This window comes from Pipistrellus hanaki (assembly GCF_964339955.1).
Source record: "Pipistrellus hanaki genome assembly, chromosome: 2".
Lineage (NCBI taxonomy): Eukaryota > Metazoa > Chordata > Mammalia > Chiroptera > Vespertilionidae > Pipistrellus > Pipistrellus hanaki.
In genome coordinates this window covers 136,650,038-136,670,623 of record NC_140504.1, presented here as the reverse complement: position 1 = coordinate 136,670,623, position 20,586 = coordinate 136,650,038, and the positions used below count along the sequence as shown (strand labels likewise).

General features: G+C 39.0%; 1 protein-coding gene across 3 annotated transcripts in view; it reads right to left on the bottom strand.

The window, feature by feature from the left end:
* LOC311616666 (guanylate-binding protein 6-like) overlaps positions 1-20,586 on the bottom strand; it is a 45,847-nt gene that overhangs the window by 8,935 nt on the left and 16,326 nt on the right. For all 3 annotated transcript variants that reach the window (XM_084872334.1, XM_084872333.1, XM_084872332.1), the window contains 2 exons: positions 18,369-18,478; positions 17,967-18,163 (listed from right to left, as the gene is read on the bottom strand). In XM_084872334.1, coding sequence (XP_084728460.1) covers positions 17,967-18,163; positions 18,369-18,478 — 307 coding nt within the window. The remainder of the gene's footprint in view (positions 1-17,966; positions 18,164-18,368; positions 18,479-20,586) is intronic.

Sequence of the window (20,586 nt, the reverse complement as noted above, 5' to 3'; positions counted from 1 at the left end):
CAATAAATAATCCAAAAAATGTACATGAAACCATAAAAGACCCTGAATAGTCACAGACATACTGAGAAAGAATAAAGTTGGAAGTATTATGCTACCTGATACCAAACTATAATACAATACTGTGGTAATCTAAGCAGCATAGTGCTGGAATAAAAATACACATACAGATCAATTGAAACATAAGGGTGCCCAGAAATAAACCCATGCAAATACAATCAATTAATAGATGACAAAAGAGGTAAAATAACAACAACATACAATGGGGTAAAGGCAGCCTAGTTCGTGCATGGTGTTGGGAAATTGAACAAATATGTGCAAAAGAAGTGAAACTACACCACCTTCTTACACCATATATAAGAATAAACTCAAAATAGATTGAAGACTTAAATGTAGGACTCAAAACCATACATCTACTAGAATAAAACATGGACAGTATAATCTCCAACATGAAGGCCAATACACATATGAAAAGATGTTCAACATTGCTAATCATCAGAGAAATGCAAGTTTAAACAACAATGAGATATCACCTCATACCTGTCCGAATGGCACTCATTAATAAATAAACAAGCAATAAGGGTTGCTGAGGATATGGAAAATAGGGAGCCATTGTGCACTGTGGTTGTAATGCAGATTTGTGCAGTTACTATGGAAAAGAGAATGGAGGTTTCAAAAGAATTAAAAAGAGAGCTATCTTATGGCCCAGTGACTTCAGTTCTGGTTATATATTTGAAGAAATCCAAAACACGAATTCAAAAAGAATATGTGACTCCTATATTCATTGCAGCATTATTTACAATAGCCAATATATGGAAGTAACCTAAGTGCCCCAAAATAGACAAGAAGATAAAATATAGGTAGTAATATACACAATGGACTACTACTCAGTCATAATAAAGAATGAAATCATACCATTTGAGATAGCATGGATGAATCTAGAGAGTACTGTGCTCAGTGAAATAAGTTAGACAGAGAAAGACAAATATCATATGACTTCACTTATTTGTGGATTCTAAAAAAACAAGCTATAACAAAATTAATACAGACTAATACATATAGAGAAAAAAATTACGGCTGCATGAGGAGATTGGGGGTGAAAAAAGTGAAGGCATTAACAAATACAAGTTGGTATTTAGGAAATATTCATGGAGATGTAAAAAACAGTATACAGAATATAGTTAATAATATTGTAATATCTATGTATGGTACCAGGTGGGTACTTGAAATATAAGGGGAAATCTAATTATAAAGTATGTGCTATCTAACTATTGTGCTATATATTTGAAAATAATACAAAATGATATTGAGTGTAAACTAAAATTGAAAATAGGTGTCAGTGAGTGAGGGACAATTAAATCCAGCAGAAATATCAGAGGCTGGCAGACCAGGCTCTCCTGGACAGGGAGCACCTACTATCACCAGCAACACTCCCTGGGCTGTGGGACTTGGACACAGAGCCCTTGCCATCTTGAAGAGGAGAGCAGCCTCTTCAAGGAACTCATCAGCACCACCACCCAGACTGGCCTTGAACACTGCCCGTGACCCTGCAGTCATTCTAGTCAAAATCCTGCTGTCCTGGCCACAGACCTGCAGATCCTTAGGACTTCTGCCTCCAAGGGTGCACAGCTCCCACAGCAATAAGTGTGACTTCCCTCTCCCTGGCTGTCAACCTCCAGACACCACAGTTGTGTCTTTCCATTGTGCAAGTCTCCTGAGCCCACCACCTCAAAAGTGACTTTTCAGTGCCAGTGTGAACCCCCACCGGGTGCACTTTAATCAAACGAGGGAACATGAGCTAGCAATAGAAATTGGAGCTCCCTCCTTCCTGGCTGTCTGCCCACAGGCACAGGAGGTAACACAGCTTCAACGCCATGATCCATCAGAGTGCTCTTCCATGGCAAAGGACCACCAGGTGCCTCTGTGAGCCACTGATGGGCTTGTGAATCCAATCAAGGGCACAGGGGCACAAGGGCACAGCAGCAAAAACTGAGTCTTCCCAATCCATAGCTGCCAACCACCAGACACCACAGTCATGTCTATCCAATGCACAGGAAAAGGCAGCTGTGTACACCAGTAACTTGACTCTCAGCACTCACATGCTGGGACTTTGTTTCTCATTGGATGCACATGGGAACCCTAATTCTCAATGTTTGCAAACTGAGTTCCAGTGACTCCAGTTCTTGGCACACATACACACAGGGACCCTGATTCTCGGCGCAAAGTCACACTAATGACAGAGACTCCAATACTCAATTCTCGGCATGTACATAAGGTGACTCTGACTCCTGGCATATGCCAGAGGACTCTGATTTTCAGTGCATAACTACAGAGCCTTAATTTTTTCAATGCGGTGCATGTGGGATCCCAATTCTAGGTGCAGGCATGAGGTTGCACAGAGCACCAGTAACTCTGAAACTTGGCACACACATCACCAACTGACCCATGGCATCCACAGGTCTTGGTGTCAGAGCTCTTCATTGACACGCTGGCGGTGTGACATTCCCACTGCACATGGCTCAGGCCACCTACATCTTAGCATTTGAACCTTCTGATGATAGTTAGAATGGATAGAAAATGAAACAATCCCAGAAGAAAGAAAATGAGGAATCGCCAAGCAAGGAAATAAGTGAAACAGAGACATGCAATATGACAGAAAAAGAATTCAGAGTAATGGTCATACAGTTCATAAAGCAGATGGATGAGAAAATCAACAACCCATGCAAAAATCAGGAAGAAATCAAAAGTGATATAGCTACAATCAAAAATGTTATGGAAGGTTTCAATGGTAAACCAGAAGAATCAGATGACTGAATTAGTGAGTTAGAAGATAAGGTAGAGAAACAAGCCCAATCTGAACTCCACCTGGAGAGAAAAATTTTTTTTAAACAGAAGGAGAGCATAAGGAAATTTTGGGACAATACAAAATGAAGTAACATACACATAACAGGGGCAACAGAAGGATAAGAAGAGGAGCAATGACTGGAGAATCAATTTGAAGAAATTATGACAGAAAACTTCCCAAATATGGGGAAGAAAAAAAGTCACACAAGTATAGAGATTCCCAAGCAACATGAATCCAAAATAGACCCACACCAAGACACGTCATAATTACAATTACAAATGTTAATGACAAAGAGAGAATTTTAAAGGCTGCAAGACGGAGACAGACAGTTACTTACAAAAGGATTCCCCATCAGATTATCAAATGATTTCTCCACAGAAACACACCAAACTAGAAGGTAATGGAATGATGTATACAAAGTTTTGCAAAGCAAAGGACTGAATCCAAGAATACTCTATCCAGCAAGACTATCAATCAGAATTGAAAGGGAAATCAGGAGCTTTGCAGACAAAAAAAAAAAAAAATGCTAACAGAGTTTATCACTAGCAATCCAGAAATGTAAAAAAGCTAAGAGGAATGCTGTGAAAAGAAGAAATAGACAGGGAAGAACACACAGGCATAAAGTCCAGAAATGTCTACAAACAAGTACCAATCAATAATATCATTAAACTTAAATGGATTAAATGCTCCAATCAAAAGACATGGAGTGACTGAATGGATAAGAAAATATGACCCATATATATGCTGTCTTCAGGAGACCCACCTCAGAACAAGGGACTCACACAGACTGAAAGTGAAGGGTTGAAAATATATTTATCAGGGAAATGGAAATGAAAAATATACTGGGGAAGCAATACTTATATCTGACAAAATAGACCTCAAAATGAAGTCCATAACAAGAGAAAAGGTAGGCCACTTTATAATTCTAAAAAGATCGATAAAATTAGGGATATAAGTCTGGTAAATATGATATATATGCAACCAATACAGGAGCAACTTAATAAATAAATTTTAAAAAAAACTTCTGTAAGATATTAGAGGAGAGATTGATAGTAATACACAATGTAGGAGAATTTAACACTGGATAAATTCTCTAGACAAAAAATTAGCAAGGAGACAGCAATCCTAAATGACTCACTAGATCAGATAAACTTAATCAACATCTTTAAAACATTCCACCCCAAAAATCACAGAATACATATTTCCAAATATATACCACATATTGGGACACAGGCAAAGCCTCTCCAAATCCAAAATGATTGAAATCATATCAAGCTTATTCTCAGATCAGAATGCCATAAAATTGGAAATCAACTACAATAAAAACAATAAAAAAATTCAAACACTTTGACACTGAATAGCATACTACTAAACTATGAGTGGGTTGCCAAAAAGAAGAAATAAAAGCATCCTGGGAAAAATACAACAATGAAAATTCAATCCAAAATCTTTGGGACATACTAAAAGCAATCTTGAGGGGGAAGTGTATAGCATTTCAGGCCTACTTTGAAATACTGGCAATAAACCATTAACTCTGAAACTTGAAGAATTAGAAAAAGAGTAATAAGAAAATCCCAGAGTGAGCAGAAGGAAGGAAATAATAAAGATCAGAGCAAAACTAAAATACAAAAGATCAATGAAACTAAGAACTGGTTCTTTGAAGGGATAAACAAGATTGCTGAACCTCTAGCCAGGCTCACCAAGAAGCAAAAAGAGAGGACCCAAGTAGACAAAATCAGAAATGAAAGAGGTGAAGTAACAACAGACCCCATAGAAATAAGAAGGATTACAAAAAAATAAAATAAAATAAAATAAAATAAAAAAAAATATATATATATATATATATATATATATATATATATATATATATATATATATATATATATATAAAACTGGTCAAATAGAAGAAATGTACAACCTTCCAACACTCAACCAGGAGGAATAAAAAAAAAACACTAAATAAGCTGATAACTATGGAGGAAATTGAAGCAGTAATCAAAAAAATCCCAATAATAAAAAGCCCTGAACCAGAGGACTTCAGAGGGGACTTTTATCAAACACTCAGAGAAGAAATAAAACCTATCTTCCTCAAGAACTATTATTGAATAGTTCAAATAATTCAAGAGGAAGGAACTATTCAAAAAATTCAAGAGGAAGAAACACTTTCAAGCTATTTCAAAGAAGCCAATATTACCCTAATCCCCAAAACAGGTAAGAAGAAAGAAAGAAAGAAAAGAAAGAAAAGAAAAGAAGGAAGGAAAGAAAGAAAGAAAGAAAGAAAGAAAGAAAGAAAGAAAGAAAGAAAGAAAGAAAGAAAGAAAAGAAAGAAAGTAAGAAGAAAGAATTATGGGCCAATATCCCTCATGAATATAGATGCCAACATTATCAAAAAATTCTAGCAATTACATTAGAAAGGTCATACACCATGACCAAGTGGGATTTATTACAAGGATGCAAGGATGGTTCAATATCTGCAAATCAATAAATGTTATACATCACGTAAACAAACTGAGAGATAAAACCCATATAATCATATCCCTTTATGCAGAAAAAGCATTTGACAAAATCCAACACCCTTTCTTGATAAAAATGGTCAGCAAGGTGGGATAAAAGGATGATATTCAATAGGCAAAAAATGAAAACATTTTCCCTAAAAACAGGAACAAGACAGGGATGCCCACTCTAACCACTCCTGTTTAACATAGTACTGGAAGTGCTAGCCATTACTATTAGATAAGAAGAAGAAATAAAAGGCATCGAAACTAGAAAAGGAGAAGTAAAATTGTCCTTATTCACAGATGACAATGATATTGTACACAGAAAACCCCAAAGACTCCATCAAAAAACTACTAGATTTAATAAATGAATTCAGCAAAGTAGCAGGATACAAAATTAGCACCAAGAAGTATATGGCTTTTCTATACACAACTAATGAACTCACAGCAAGAGAAACTAAAAGAGCAATCAAATTTACCATTGCAACATAAAAATTAAGATACCTAGGAATAAATTTAACCAAGGAGATAAAGGGCCTGTACTCAGAAAATTTTAGGACACTGAAAAAAGAGATACAGGAAGACATAAACAAATGGAAGAATATACCATGTTCATGGATTTGGTAGAATCAACATTAAAATGACCATACTACTCAAAGCAATCTATAAATTCAATGCAATCCTCATTAAAATACCAACTACATATTTCAAAGTCCTAGGACATATAGATATTCAAGATACATTTTAAAACATGCTCAAAGACCCCAAATAGCCTCAACAATCTTGAGAAACAAGAACAATGTTGGAAGGATCTCAATAGCAGGTATCAGGCTATACTACAAAGCCACTGTTTTCAAAATTGCCTAGTACTCACACAAGAACAGACAGTTGAAAGGAACAGAGAACACAGAAATTGACACAAGTCACTATGCTCAACTAATATTTGACAAAGGAGGTAAGAACATACAATGGAGTCAAGATAGTCTCTTCAATAAACGATGTTGGGAAAATTGGACAGATACATGCAAAATAATTAAATTAGTTCTCCAATTTAAGCCATACACAAAAATAATCTGAAAATGGATAAAGGTCTTAAACATAAGATGGGGAATCACAAAAATCTTAAAAAATCCTTAGGCACTAAAGTAGAAGACATTTGTTGTAGCAATATCTTTATTGATAGAGCTCCTATAGCAATAGAAATTAATGAGAAAATAAACAACTGGGACTACATCAAAATAAACAGCTTCTGCACAGCAAAATAAACCACCAATAAAACAACAAGAAAGCCCACTGCATGGGAGAACATATTTGCCTATGTTATCTCTGATTTAAGAGTTTAATCTCCAACATTTGCAGGGAACTCATATAACTTAACAAAAGGAAGGTAAACAATCCAATCAAAAATGGGCAAAGGACGTAAATAGGTACTTTTTGAAAGAGGACATATACAAAGTTGAGACATATGAAAACATGCTCAAAGTCACTAATCATCAGAGAGATGCAAATCAAAACAAGAATGAGGTACTATCTCACACCTACCAGAATGGCTATCATCAAAAAATCAACAAATGACAAGTGCTGGCTAGGATGCAGAAAAATGACAAGTGCTGAGGGGATGCAGACTGAAACAGCCACTGTGAAAAAGAGTATGGCATTTCTTCAAAAAATTAAATGGAACTCGCATTTGGCCCAGTAATAACACTTCTAGGAATATAATCCCAAGAAAGCAGAAACACCAATCAGAAAGGATATATGCACCCCTATGTTTATAGCAGCACAATTCACAATAGCTAAGATTTGGAAACAGCCTTTATGCCCATCAGCAGATAAGTGGATTAAAAAACGGTGGTACATCTACATAATGGAATATTATGCTCCTATAAAAAAGAAGAAACTCTTACCATTTACAACAGCATGCTTGGAATGGGAGAGCATTATGCTAAGCAAAATAAGCCAGTCAGTGAAAGATAAATATAGTATGATCTCACTCATTTGTGGAATATAAATAACATTATAAACTCACTAGAGGCCCAATTTGCGAAATTTGTACATGGGGTGGGGATTCCTCAGCTCAGCCTGCACTCTGTCCAATCTGGGACCCCTTGAGGGATGTCTGACTACCAGGACTGCTGGCTCCAAACATACACCTGCATCTGCCTGATAGCCCCTAACCACTTCTGCCTGCCAGCTTAATCAACCCCTAACCATTCCTCTGCCAGCCTGATCAATGCCTAACTGCTCATTGGCCTGCCCAATTGCCCCTAACTGGAATTTCCAACAGGCCTGATCACCACCAACTGTCCTCGCCTGCTGACCAGGTTACCCCTAACTGCCCTCTCCTGCTAGGCTGCTCACCCCCAACTTTCCTCCCCTGCAGACCTGGGTCCTCCCCGCAACTGTCCTCCTCTGTAGGCCTGGTCCCCACCCAACTGCCCTCTATTCCAGGCCTGGTCCCCCTGTAATTGCCCTCCCTTGCAGGCCTGGTCTCCCCCAACTTCTCTCCCCTGCAGGCCTGGTCTCCCCCAGCTGCCCTCCTCTGCTGGTCTGTCAACCCTAACTGCTCACAACTGTCCTCCCCTGCTGGCCATCTTGTGTCCACATGGGGACAGCTTTCTTTGACCACATGGGGCCAGCATCTTGTGTCTTGGAGTGATGGTCAATTTGAATATTACTCTTTTATTAGATAGGATGAACAAAAATAGATACAAAGGCAAAGCAGCATCCAACACACTGTTAAACTACATCAGGAAGGCAGGGTAGGGTTGCAGGAGAGAGATAAGAGCCCAACTGAAGGACTTTTATGCATGCATATAAGCATAACCAATGGACACAAGATACTCTGTGTGAGGATGAAGGCATGTGCCAGAAGATAGCGGAGGCTAGGGGGAGGTCAGTGAGGGGGAAAAGGAGATATAAGTACTACTATTTGTAATACTTTAAATAAAATAAAATTTTTAAAAATTAAATTATTTAAAAATAAAAAAAAATATTTAGAGAGAAAAGATGGCATCTGGCAAGACAGAGCTGAGAGTGAGGAAGTGAGTGAGTGAGGGTATGGAAGGAGTATATGTGGATGTGTGTGGGATGTATGTGATTGAGTGAGGGAAAATTAAATCTCTCAGGAGCAGCACAGGCTGGCAGACAGCCTTTTGTTGACAAAGAGAGACTACCACCACTGTGGACACTCCAAGGACTGCGGGACTTCAGCACAGAGCTTACACCATTTTGAAGCAGGGAACGGCCCTTTGTAGAAACCCATCAATACCACCAAGACAGGCCTTGGAACTGCCCAATGACCCAGCAAACCACCCCAACCAATATCCTGCTACCCCAGCTGCAGACCTGCAAACTTTGGGACCTCCACCTCCAAAGAAACAACATTCCGCAGCTGTAAGTGCAACAGCCCTTCCCCAGCAGTAGAACCCTAGGTTCACACATGTGCACGTGTTCGTGCGTGTGCTTACAACCCTGTTGGTAAGCCTGGACACTTTACTTTGGGTTTGCATGTGTCTCTTTTGAAAGCACTTGGGAAACACTGAGAGCATCCAAGGGTGTGGTTCTGTGCAGATGGGGGGGGGGGAAGGGGGGGGGGCGGCGCAGCCCTGCAGTGAAAATTCTGAATTCTCTATTCCTGGAGGGTTGCCCACGTTCACTCCAACTACTCAACCATGGAGCAGGGATCCCTAGAAGTATATTGGAGCTCTGTGCCCAGAGAGTGGATCTTTGCAGATGCGAGGTTCCAGCAGCCGGACACACTGAGCCCAACTAACCACAGGGCGCTAGTGGAAGCCACTGTGAGCTCTCCTTCGGTGCGATCTTGAACAACAGGGGGCACACTCCTCTCCAGAAATAGAAGCTTTGGATTCATTTAGCCTGGATACTGGCCCACAGGCACTTCAATTGTGCAGCTACACTGCCAGGGCCCTTCAGAGTCCTTCAGTGTGCCTCACTGGCAAAAGTACCAAAGGTGCTCCAGTGAACTGCTGCTGGGAGTAAGCGCCTATCCACCACAGGTACAACAGCAAAAGCTGGGTCTCCCAACCTCATGACTGCAGAACCCTGGGCACCAGAATCAAGCCTTTCCAAAGACCTTTTCCCTGAGAGCCAACATCCCAACAGATGGTTCCAGGTTGTCCCTGCTAGGCACATGTGATTACAATTCAGTGTGCAAGGCAGCAAAGATTAGGATATTCCAGTCCACAGTGGCTGAATTCTAGACACCACAGTTGTGCCTTCAATGCTCGCAGGCCTACATCAAGAGAACCCAAATAGCTCTAGTAGAGAGCTACACTAGATAAACAAGCCCAGGAGAGTTGAGAGATTGCTCCAGCAGCACCATCCCCAAAAGAACCTTGGCAGAAGAGCCATTGCATCTACAATAAAAACATTACAGGAAAACATGGGAAGACAACAAAAGCAAAGCCCAAAGTAAAGAGAAAGAGGAATCACCAGAAAGGGAGTTAAATGAATTCAAGACTAGCAGCTTATCAAAGATAGAATTCAGACTAATGGTTATAAGGGTGTTTAAATGGCTGAATGACAAATACACACAGCTCAATGACAACTGCACACAACTCAATGAGAACTATAAGGAGCTGAATGAGAATGTCACAACATGAAAAGAAAACAAGAATAGATGAAAAATGACATAGCTTCAATAAAGAACAAAATGGAAGGCTTAAACAGTTGACTAGAAGAGGCTGAGGACCACATCAGCAAATTAGAAGACAAGGTAGGAAAAAAAAAACAAAAAAAAACCACACACAAACACAGCAGCATCTAAAAAGAAGACTTAAAAAGCCAGAGGAGAGCCTACGGGAGCTTTTGGAGAACACAAAACAAAATAACATTCATTTAATAAGGATATCAGAAAGAGAGGAAGAGAAGCAAAGTATAGAAAACCTGTTTGAAGAAATAATGACAGAAAACTTCCCTGATATTGGCAAGAAAAAAACTATCCAAGCCCAAGAAGTCCATAGAGATCCAAACAAGTTGAACCACAGAAGACCCACACCAAGACAAATCATAATTAAATTGGTGATCACCAACAACAAAATAAGAATCTAAAAGGCTGCAAGAGAGATACAAAAGTTACTTACAAGGGATTTCCTATTAAAATACCAACTGATTTCTCAACAGAAATACAACATGCCAGAAGAGAATGGAATGAACTATACAATGTGATGCAAAACAAGGGACTGAATCCAAGAATACTATTACCAGCAAGGCTATCATTCAAAATTGAAGGTGGAATCAGAAGCTTCACAGAAAAAAAAGGGCTAAGAGGGTTTATCACTAACAAGCCAGCAATGCAAGAAATGCTAAAGGGACTGTTATAAAAAGAAGAAAGAGAAAGGTAAGAAGAAACATAAACACTAAGGAAAAACATGACAACAAACAGGTACTTATCAATAATAACATTAAATGTCAATGGATTAAATGCAACAATCAAAAGACATAGGGTAGCTGAATGGATAAGAAAATATGGACCATATATTTGCTGTCTACAAGAGACCAACTTTAGAGCAAAGGATTCACACATATTGAGAATGAATGCATGGAAAAACAATTTTCAGGCAAACGAAAATGAGAAAAAGCTGGGCTGTGATACTTATGTCAGAAAAAATAGGCCTCAAAGTAAAGGCCGTAATAAAAGATAAGGAAGGCCACTACATAATACTATAGGGAACAATTCAATAAGAAGATATAACTCTGGTAAACATCTATGCATCCAATGCAGGAGCACCCAAATACATAAAAAGTCTCCTGAAAGATATCAAAGGAGAGAACAACATCAATACAATCATAGTAGGGGACTTTAATACACCACTGACATCACTGGATAAATCCTCTAGAGTCTAGACAAAAAAAAAAAAAAAAATCAACAAAGAAACAGCAATTCTAAATGACACACTAGATCAGATGGACCTAATTGACATCTTCAGAGCATTTCACCCCAAAGCCACAGAATATACGTTCCTCTCAAATGCACAGGGGACATTTTCAAAAATGGACCACATATTGGGTCACAAGTAAAGTCTCCCCAAATTAAAAAGATTTAAATCATATCAAGCATTTTCTCATATCACAATGGCATAGTATTAGAAATAAACTACAATAAAAGATTCCAAAGAATTCAAACACTTGGTAGCTGAATAGCATGATACTAAACAATGATTCAGTTATCAATGAGATCAAAGAAGAAATTAAAAATATCCCTGAGACTAATGACAATAAAAACACAACATTGCAAATCCTTTGGGACACAATGGAAGCAGTCCAGAGAGGGAAGTTTATAGCTCTCCAGGGCTAACTCAAAAAACAAGAAAAATGGTAATAAATCATCTAAGTCAACAACTCAAAGAATTAGAAAGGGAGAATCAAGAAAAAACCAAGGTGAGTTGAAGAAAGGAAATAATAAAAATCAGCGCAAAAATGAATGACATTGAGACCAAAAAAGCAATTACAAAGATCAACAAAACCAAGAGCTGGTTCTTCAAAAGGATAAACAAGATTGATGAACCTCTAGCCAGGCTCACCAAGAAGCAAAGAGAAAGGACCCAACTAAACAAAATCAGAAATGAAAGAGGTGAAGTAACAACAGACCCCACAGAAATACAAAGGATTGTTAAAAAAAAGAATACTATGAACAACTAGACAACCTGGAGGAAATGGACACATTCCTAAAAAAACACAACCTTTCAAAAGTTATTCAGGAAGATTCTAAGACTCACAATAGGCTGATAACTATGGACGAAATTGAAGCAGTCATCAAAAAGCTTCCAGATAATAGATCAACCAATGGACTTGTATACATACATATAAGTACAACCAATGGACATAAAATTCTTTGTGGAGGTTATGTATGGGAGGGAGGGGGGCAAAAAAAATCAATAAAATATATTTAAAAAATTAAAAAATAAATTAAAAAAATAAAAAAAAAGCTTCCAGCAAACAAAAGCCCAGGGCCAGACAGCTTCACAGGGCAGTTGCACCAAACATTCAAGGAAGAAATAAAACATATTCTCCTCAGAATATTCCAGAAAATTCAAGAGGAAGGAACATTACCAAGTTCCTTCTATGAAGCCAGCATCACCCTAATACCAAAACAAGATAATGATAACACAATGAAAGAGAATTACAGGCCAATATCCTTCATGAACATATATGCCAAAATCCTCAACAAAATTCTAGCATATAGGATCCAGCAGTACATCAGAAAAATCATAAACCACAATCAGCTAGGATTTATCCTGGGGATGCAAGGATGGTACAATATTTGCATATCAATAAAGTTGATACATCACATAAACAAATTGAGAAATAAAAACCATATAATGATATAAATTGATGCAGAAAAAGCATTTGACAAAATCCAACACCATTTCTTGATGAAAACTCTCAGCAAGGTGGGAATAGAAGGATTATACCTCAACATAATAAAAGCTATATATGATAAACCCACAGCCAATATCATACTCAAAAACTTAAACCATTTCCTCTAAGAACAGGAACAAGATGGGGATGCCCACTCTCACCGCTCCTGTTCAACATAGTGCGGTAAATACTAGCCATAGTGATCAGTAAAGAAGATTACATAAAAGGAATCCAAACTGGAAAAGAAGAAGTAAAATTGTCCATATTTGTAGATGATATGATACTGTACATAGAAAACCCTAAAGACTCCATCAAAAAATATTAGACTTAATAAATTAATTCTGCAAGGTAGCAGGATACAAAAGCAATGCCAACAAATCGGTGGCATTTCTGTACACCAATAATGAGCTTACAGAAAGAGAGACTTAAAAAACAATCCCATTTACCATTGCACACAAAAAATTAAGATACCTAGGAAAAAGGAAGTAAAAGACTTATAGATGGAAAACAAAAGGACACTGAAAAAAGAGATAGAGTAGAAACCAAGATGGGGGCATACGGTAGACACCTGAATGGAGCCTACCACAACAATTTTGAATTTAGAGCTGGAAAACAGAGGAAACATCGCCTTGAATCACTGGATGGCTGGTTGAGAGGAGGCTCTACCATCCGGGAAGGAGAGAGAAGGCACGCTGAACATCGAGAACTGTAAAGGTGCAGAGATCTGTGCTTGAGAAAAGGAGGTCACATGAGTTCACTACTGGCTTACTTGCAGCATGGAAAGGGGCGGGCTGAGTTCATGGCTAGCTTACTCCAGACACACAGAGAGGGCAGACAGCTAATACGTGGCTGGATTTCTTGTTCGGGAGGTAAATAGAACTACCCTATTGCTCTGATAAATGGCCCCAGTCAGGGAGAGGTCACATTGTTAGGCAATGGGCAGAGATCTCTCAGAGGTGTGTGAAGCCAGCGGCCATTACTGAGGGTCTCAGGGAAGGGCTGATGAGAAACCAAAGCTTGTGGGCACCACCCTGAGACTCCGTCCCATTCAAGTGGAACACAAAAGATCTCCCGGAAGCTGGCTTTCTCGTTACCTGCAAACTGGACTCTCTTGAGGAGGGACGAATCCTAAGCTTCTCTGTGCCTATACCAAAGAGGTGTGTGCGTCTGCAACCAATCTTGTGGGAATCACCAAAGCTAGTCTGTGCCACTCTGAGACGCTGCCCCATCCAAGAGAAGTTCAGAAGCCCTCCTAGCTGAGACACTGCTGATCCTCACAGCCAATTGGCTTAGAGATCAATACTTCCCAGTGATACCATCAACAAGCAAGGCTTAACAACAACACTGCACACACAGCCCACAAAGGGATACGCCAACACTGTCCACCTCAGGAGACTGGTAAGGCTGTGCTACTGGGCTCTACCAGAACACCTAGCACACAAAAGGAATCCAAAGAGGACTACACCAAGACACATTATAATTAAAATTCCAAGAGAAAAAGACAAAGAGAGAATATTAAAAGCAGAAAAAAAAAAAAAAAGAAAAAAAAAAGCAGGTAGTTACCTATAAAGGAGCAACCATACGATTGTCAGCTGATTTCTCAACAGAAACCATGCAGACCAGTGGGGAATGGCAAGAAATATTCAAGGTGATGAATAGCAAGAACCTAGAACCTACAGCCAAAAATACTCTACCCAGCAAAGCTATAACTCAGAATTGAAGGCCAGATAAAGAGCTTCACAAATACAAAAAAAAAAGCTAAAGGAGTTCATCACCACGAAACTAGAATTATATGAATTGCTGAAAGGGGTTTTTTAGTAAGAGGAATAAGATAAAGATAAAAATTATGAACAACAAATACGTAACTATCAGCAAGTGAAACTAAAAACCAAGGGAATTATAAAATGTGATGAACAATATTAACGGGTGAATATAATAGAATCAGAGATATGGAAGGGGATTGGACTGATGATTCTCAGGGTAAAGGGGAGAGGGGGGTGCGGAAAGAGACTTGCTCCTGGGAGAGGTACAGAAAATGTAACTAAGACCTTGTCTATACAAAAAGAAATTGACAGCCAGTTTGAAATGGAATTGCCATGGCCTAGAGCAAAGAATATCCTTACATGATATTATTCTATAATGTCATTACAATTCTCCCCAGATTTGTATTACCCTCATTACCTATAATAGTACCTCACACCCTTCGGAATCAATAAAAAATAATAATCTTTTTGGTGCTTTGAAACAAAGGTAACACATCTCTTGATAGTTTTGAATTAAAACAGCATAATGTACAATTATCTTAAACAAACTTACAAAACAATTCTTTGAATGTCTAGCAGTAATTTAAAAATTACATGAAAGGATTTAATCACTTCCACTGTATAGAGATCCCCCTGGGAATGCATCAGAGCATTTTATATTGTCCCCCTCTTGCCCTTTTGGCCAAAAGGGACCCTCTTCTCATGGTCCAGTTGCCCAGAGCTGTTGCCTGAGCTTTCAGTTCATGCCAATGTTGAAGCATCATGTACCATGGATCTGTCTCTTGCCCAGTAGGGTGAGCTGGGCCCTCCCTGGAGAAGAAACCTGGATTCCCCAAGATATATGATCAGTGCCAGGGCCTCTACAGCAGGCAAGGGGATCTCAAGGCATGTGCTGGGTGTGGAGGCCACAGGGGCATAGGCTATCAAGGAGACAGAACTGGCCAAGACCAGTTTGGCTCAGTGGATAGAGCATCTCCCTGCGGACTGAAAAGTCCCAGATTCGATTCCGGTCAAAGGCATGTACATTGGTTGCAGGCACATTCCTGGTAGGGCTTGTGCAGGAGGCAGCTGATCGATTTTTCTCTTTCATAAATATTTCTAGCTCTCTATCCCTCTCACTTATTTAAAAAAAAAAAAAAAAAAAAAAAAAAAAAAAAAAAAGGAGAGAACTGAACCTCACATCACCCTGCTTGGCCCTGGAGGATGGCTGGTTACCCAGAGATGGTTAAGATTCCTCAGGGATGGAACAACCTAAGACAGGCACAGTCACAGAGGGGGCAGCAGGAGAGAACTTGAGGGTCAACAAAGGTGGGGCACAGACCTTTACCCCCCCACCCAACTTTGCAAGGGCCTGAACCTTCACCCCTTCTGATGGAGGTCTCCTGCCCCCATGGCTGTTTCACTTCCCATACACAGCTCAAATTGGGACCGAGTTAACAGACAGAGACTTGGCCAACAGCAGCTTCCTCTCACTGCAACAAGACTTGTTTAAGATGTCTTGTACCTATGGTGTGGGGAAGTGGGTTTTTGATATCCAAATGCAGCCTAGTACCAGGAATACTCAGGGCCTACTCAAAAAGGCAAATAATACGTTCCACTAATATACACAGGGTAAAATAAGATTGTTGTTAGAGTGTTGAGTTTGACAATAGAATAGTAGTCAAATTTTCAGAGTAATTTAAATTGGCTAGTTGAAATAAGCAAATATTCTAGAAAAAAATTATTGTACTGCACAAAAAGCTGTTTCTAAAGTGTTAACAAAAAATTTTATTGGCAGTTCATCTCATGATAAAATTGCATAACATGTAATGAACTTAAAGCAGTCATATTTTAGAGCAAATAATTAAAATGTAAAAGCTATCAAGACTACATTATAAAATTTCCAAAAGCCTCCTAATATTTAAATTAAAAAAGGGCATAATAGTAGAAGAATATCATGTAAGGAAAAATATCCTGTGAGTAAATTACATCTATAAAATTTGTACTTTAGAAAATTCACTTTCATTTGTAATGCTAACACCAGGAAACCATGACATGAAACACGGACATGGTGTCAAAATAAGCCAGAGGAAAGTCATTTGGGCAAAAAATGAAAAAGGATTCCAAGTCAAATTTATAGAAAATATTCCTTTATTAACATTTGATCGAGGATATGTTTGTATATTTTCAGAAAACAACTCTGAGACCATGTGGATTCCTGCAACAGAGAGGAATTGACATGACTGCTCCAGTCATGGTGACAAAAGAGAAGCAGTCCAGAGATGGAAGAAACTGACAACACCTTGCCATACTAACAGACAGCAGCTGTGCATCACTGAAGGATGCCCAGGACCAATTGAGGGACGGTCGGACCTGCGACACCACCATTTGTCCACCAACCAGATCTGAAATACCGTGGCTGACATGTACACATACGGAACTGTATGACATTGAAATTGGGACTCAAAAGAACTGTTGGCCTAGAAAGGAACTCACTACAGACTGATTCATTTGCCTCTCAGCATAACCATTATGGCTTGTCTCATTTTTGGTTCATATAAGTGTATTTCTGTATCACATGATCTCACGCAACTAGGGAAAATAATGAGCAACATAAACTGAAGAACAAAAACAGACCCAGAGACAAGGAAGCATCAATCAGACTGTCAAATCTAAGAGGGAAGATAGGGGAAAGTGGGGGAAAGGAGAAGAGATCAACCAAAGGACTTGTATACATACATATAAGCCTAACCAGTGATCAGAAACAACAGGAGGGTGGGGGCATGTGTGGGGAGGAGTTTGGGATGAGAATGGGGGAAATAAGACAATTATGTGATACCATAATCAATAAAGGAATTTTTTAAATAATAAATAAATAAAATAATGCTTTATGTTAAATTATTATATCTATTGGATTCAGTTCATTGATGAGTTATTTTTTTAATAAAATGCATTACAATGGGGGAAAAATCTTTTATATAGAAGTTAAAATTATATTCTGATAATTATCAAAAATTACACCAATGGGTAGATTGAAAAACAAAATATACTACTTCAGGTTTATGAGACCATAGTCATTTTTATAAATAACGTTCATATAAAGATATTAGAAAATTATATGCTCATTGTAGAAGAATTATGTCTAATTACATGAAAGACATTTTTTCATTAATGGGATTTTCTTTGTAAATTTATGCCTAGAAGGAGACAAAATAATAAAAATAAGTGCCTGCTTTTTAGAAGATTTTAGCACCACCATTTTAAAACTTACAATTGGATTCTAAATTACAATGTGTAAAGAACAAATTGGTTATGAATAGTTTTACTCTACTTTAGGCTCCACTTTTCTTATGTGAACTTAAACTCCAGTCCATAGAGCTTTTCAACTCATTCCCAGCCACCATTTCTGCAGACTTCTAGTCTCAAGTACAAATGCAACTCCAGACATGATGTTTAGTACCTCCCACCCTGTATTGGACCATCCACTGCCCAGCCATGCTTTGTTACCTGGAATCAGCTTCAAGGCATTCTCCAGGTATTCATCTTCTGTGATAGGGAGACCATTTAACTTCAGCTCCAGAGTGAAATCCCGTACGGTCCAGATAAAGTCTGGAAAGAAACTCACAAACTCTGCTGAATCTTCTATTTCATCAGGTGTAAGGGAGGACTTTGCCCTGATGAGTTCTGTAAGCTCTGTCACATAACTAGAACCTGGCTAAGGAAAATGAACTTTCTACCCACAATTCCCATATTTCTCTCATTAAAAAAAATAGTATTACAAACACTCTCCTTTACTCTGGTTCCTTTGGGTCCACCAAAGGCAACTAAGTGAGAGGAAAAGAAAAATTGACTGGATCTCCATTACCACAGCCTCCATGACACATGGAGGTTGGGTTCCTGAAAGGATACTGCAGCTGCTCCAGGGCCTGGTGGTTGATGGTGTTCATGCTATTGTAGACAAAGCTGCTACATAGCAGCACAGCCAGGGCAAAGATCCACGAGTCATTCTTAGGATCACCCTGAAAGTACATTAGGGCAAGATAGTCAGAGATTTACCCTATAGAAATCCATTCAGACACTAAGTCTAACAGACCTTCCTTTTATTTCAGGTAATGTACTCACCATGCAATCAAGTAAGTTTGACGATGGAAATAAATATACATATGAGCTTTACAATTACAAAAATATTACTTGTGAATGTGATTTTTGTCTTCACAGGGATTTCTTTTTAATGAATTGGATGAAATAAGTAACATATTTCATCCAATTCATTAAAAAAATATAACATATAAAGTAATTTAGTGCAGCACCTGGTATGCTGTTATGTTAAACTAGAGGCCCAGTGAACAAAATTCATGCACAAAGGGTGGTGTTCCTCAGCCCAGCCTGCACCCTCTCCAATCTGGGATCCCTCTCACAATGCAGGACTGCTGGCTCCCAAATGCTCACCTGCCTGCCTTCCTGATTGCCCCTAACTGCTTCTGCCTCCCAGCCTGATCACCCCCTAACTATTCCCATGCCAGCCTGACTGATGCCTAACTGCTCCCCTGTGAGCCTGTTTGCCCCTAACTATCCTTCCCTTCAGGCCTGGTCACTCCTAACTGCCCTCCCCTGCAGGGTTGATCATCCCCAACTGCCCACCTTTGCAGGCCTGATGCTCACCAACTACCCTACCTTGCTTGCCTGATCACACACAACTGCCATCCCTTGCAGACCTGTTGTCTCCCAACTGCCCTCCCCTGCTGGCCATCTTGTGGTGGTCTTTTTGTGTCCACATAGGGACAGGATCTTTGACCTCAGGGGGATGGCCATATTGTTTGCTAGAGTGACAGTCAATCTGCATATTACTCTTTTTTTTAAATAGGCTAGAGGCCTGGTGCATGGGTGAGGGCCAGCTGGTTTGCCCTGAAGGGTGTCCCGGATCAGGGTGGGGGTTCCCTTGGGGCTTGGGGTGGCCTGAGAGAGGTGCCTGTGATGGTTTGCAGACCGGCCATGCCCCCTGGTGACCCAAGTGGAGGCCCTGTTATCTGGAATTTATTTACCTTTTACAATTGAAACTTTGTAGGCTGGAGCAGAGCCAAGCCTTTTAGTTGCTCAGTGGCAGCAGCCATTTCTGTTTGGATTTGTTTACTTTCTATAATTGAAACTCAGTGGCGTTGAGTGGAGGCTTAAGCTGGCAAGGGCAGGTGAATAGCTTGGCTTCTTCTATTGCTGGGAAACCCAAGCCTCCCACCTGCTCTCTGTGGCTGCAGCCATCTTGGTTGGTGTTAATTTGCATGCTTGCTCTGAATGGCTGGTGGGTGTGGCTGTTGGGCGTGTCTGGTGGAATACTTAATCTGTATATTACTCTCTTATTATGTAGAATAAACAGGTTAGTACGTATTTATTCTACATATATTTGTTGGTCATGGGCTATATAAAATACCCCATAGTTAAATAACTGGGGATATATCCAAGAAGTGCTTATGATAAACTACTGAATATGTCCACTATTGTTAAAATAGAAATCAGTTTAAAATGACAAATATTACTTTCAAAGTGACTATTTCAAAACCATGATGAACATCTGTAACAAGGAATATAACAAAGATAATATCTGTAGGTTGATACATCAAAATAATGTATATAAGCATTGGAACCTGTAGCTCTAATAGTAAATTAAGGGGTTTGGGGGAAGGAGAGATAATATCAACCAAAGAACTTATATACATATATGCACAAAACATGGACACTGACAATAGTATGCTGAAGGTCTGCAGAGGGGATAGATGTGAGGAAGACTTGGTCAATAAGATAGGAAGAAGGAAAAAATATGTAATACTTTCAATAATGAATATAAATTTTAAGAAGTATTAAATTAAAATTCACAAGTCTAGCATGTAAGAACCAGAGCTCTGAAAGTTGGAAAATTTTACATAAGGTAAAGTCTTTCTCAGCATCTTGATTGAAAATTAAAGACTTAGCAAAGTGTGAATTTGAATAAGTGAAGGTATCCTGCAGATAGAAAGACCCACAGAAGCAAAAAGTGGACATGGCCACATACTGGAGTCTGGCAAACAGGTGAAGGATCTTAAAGGAAGGGTTAATTTTTTGAATAAATACAGCTGATCTAAATAACAGCACAATA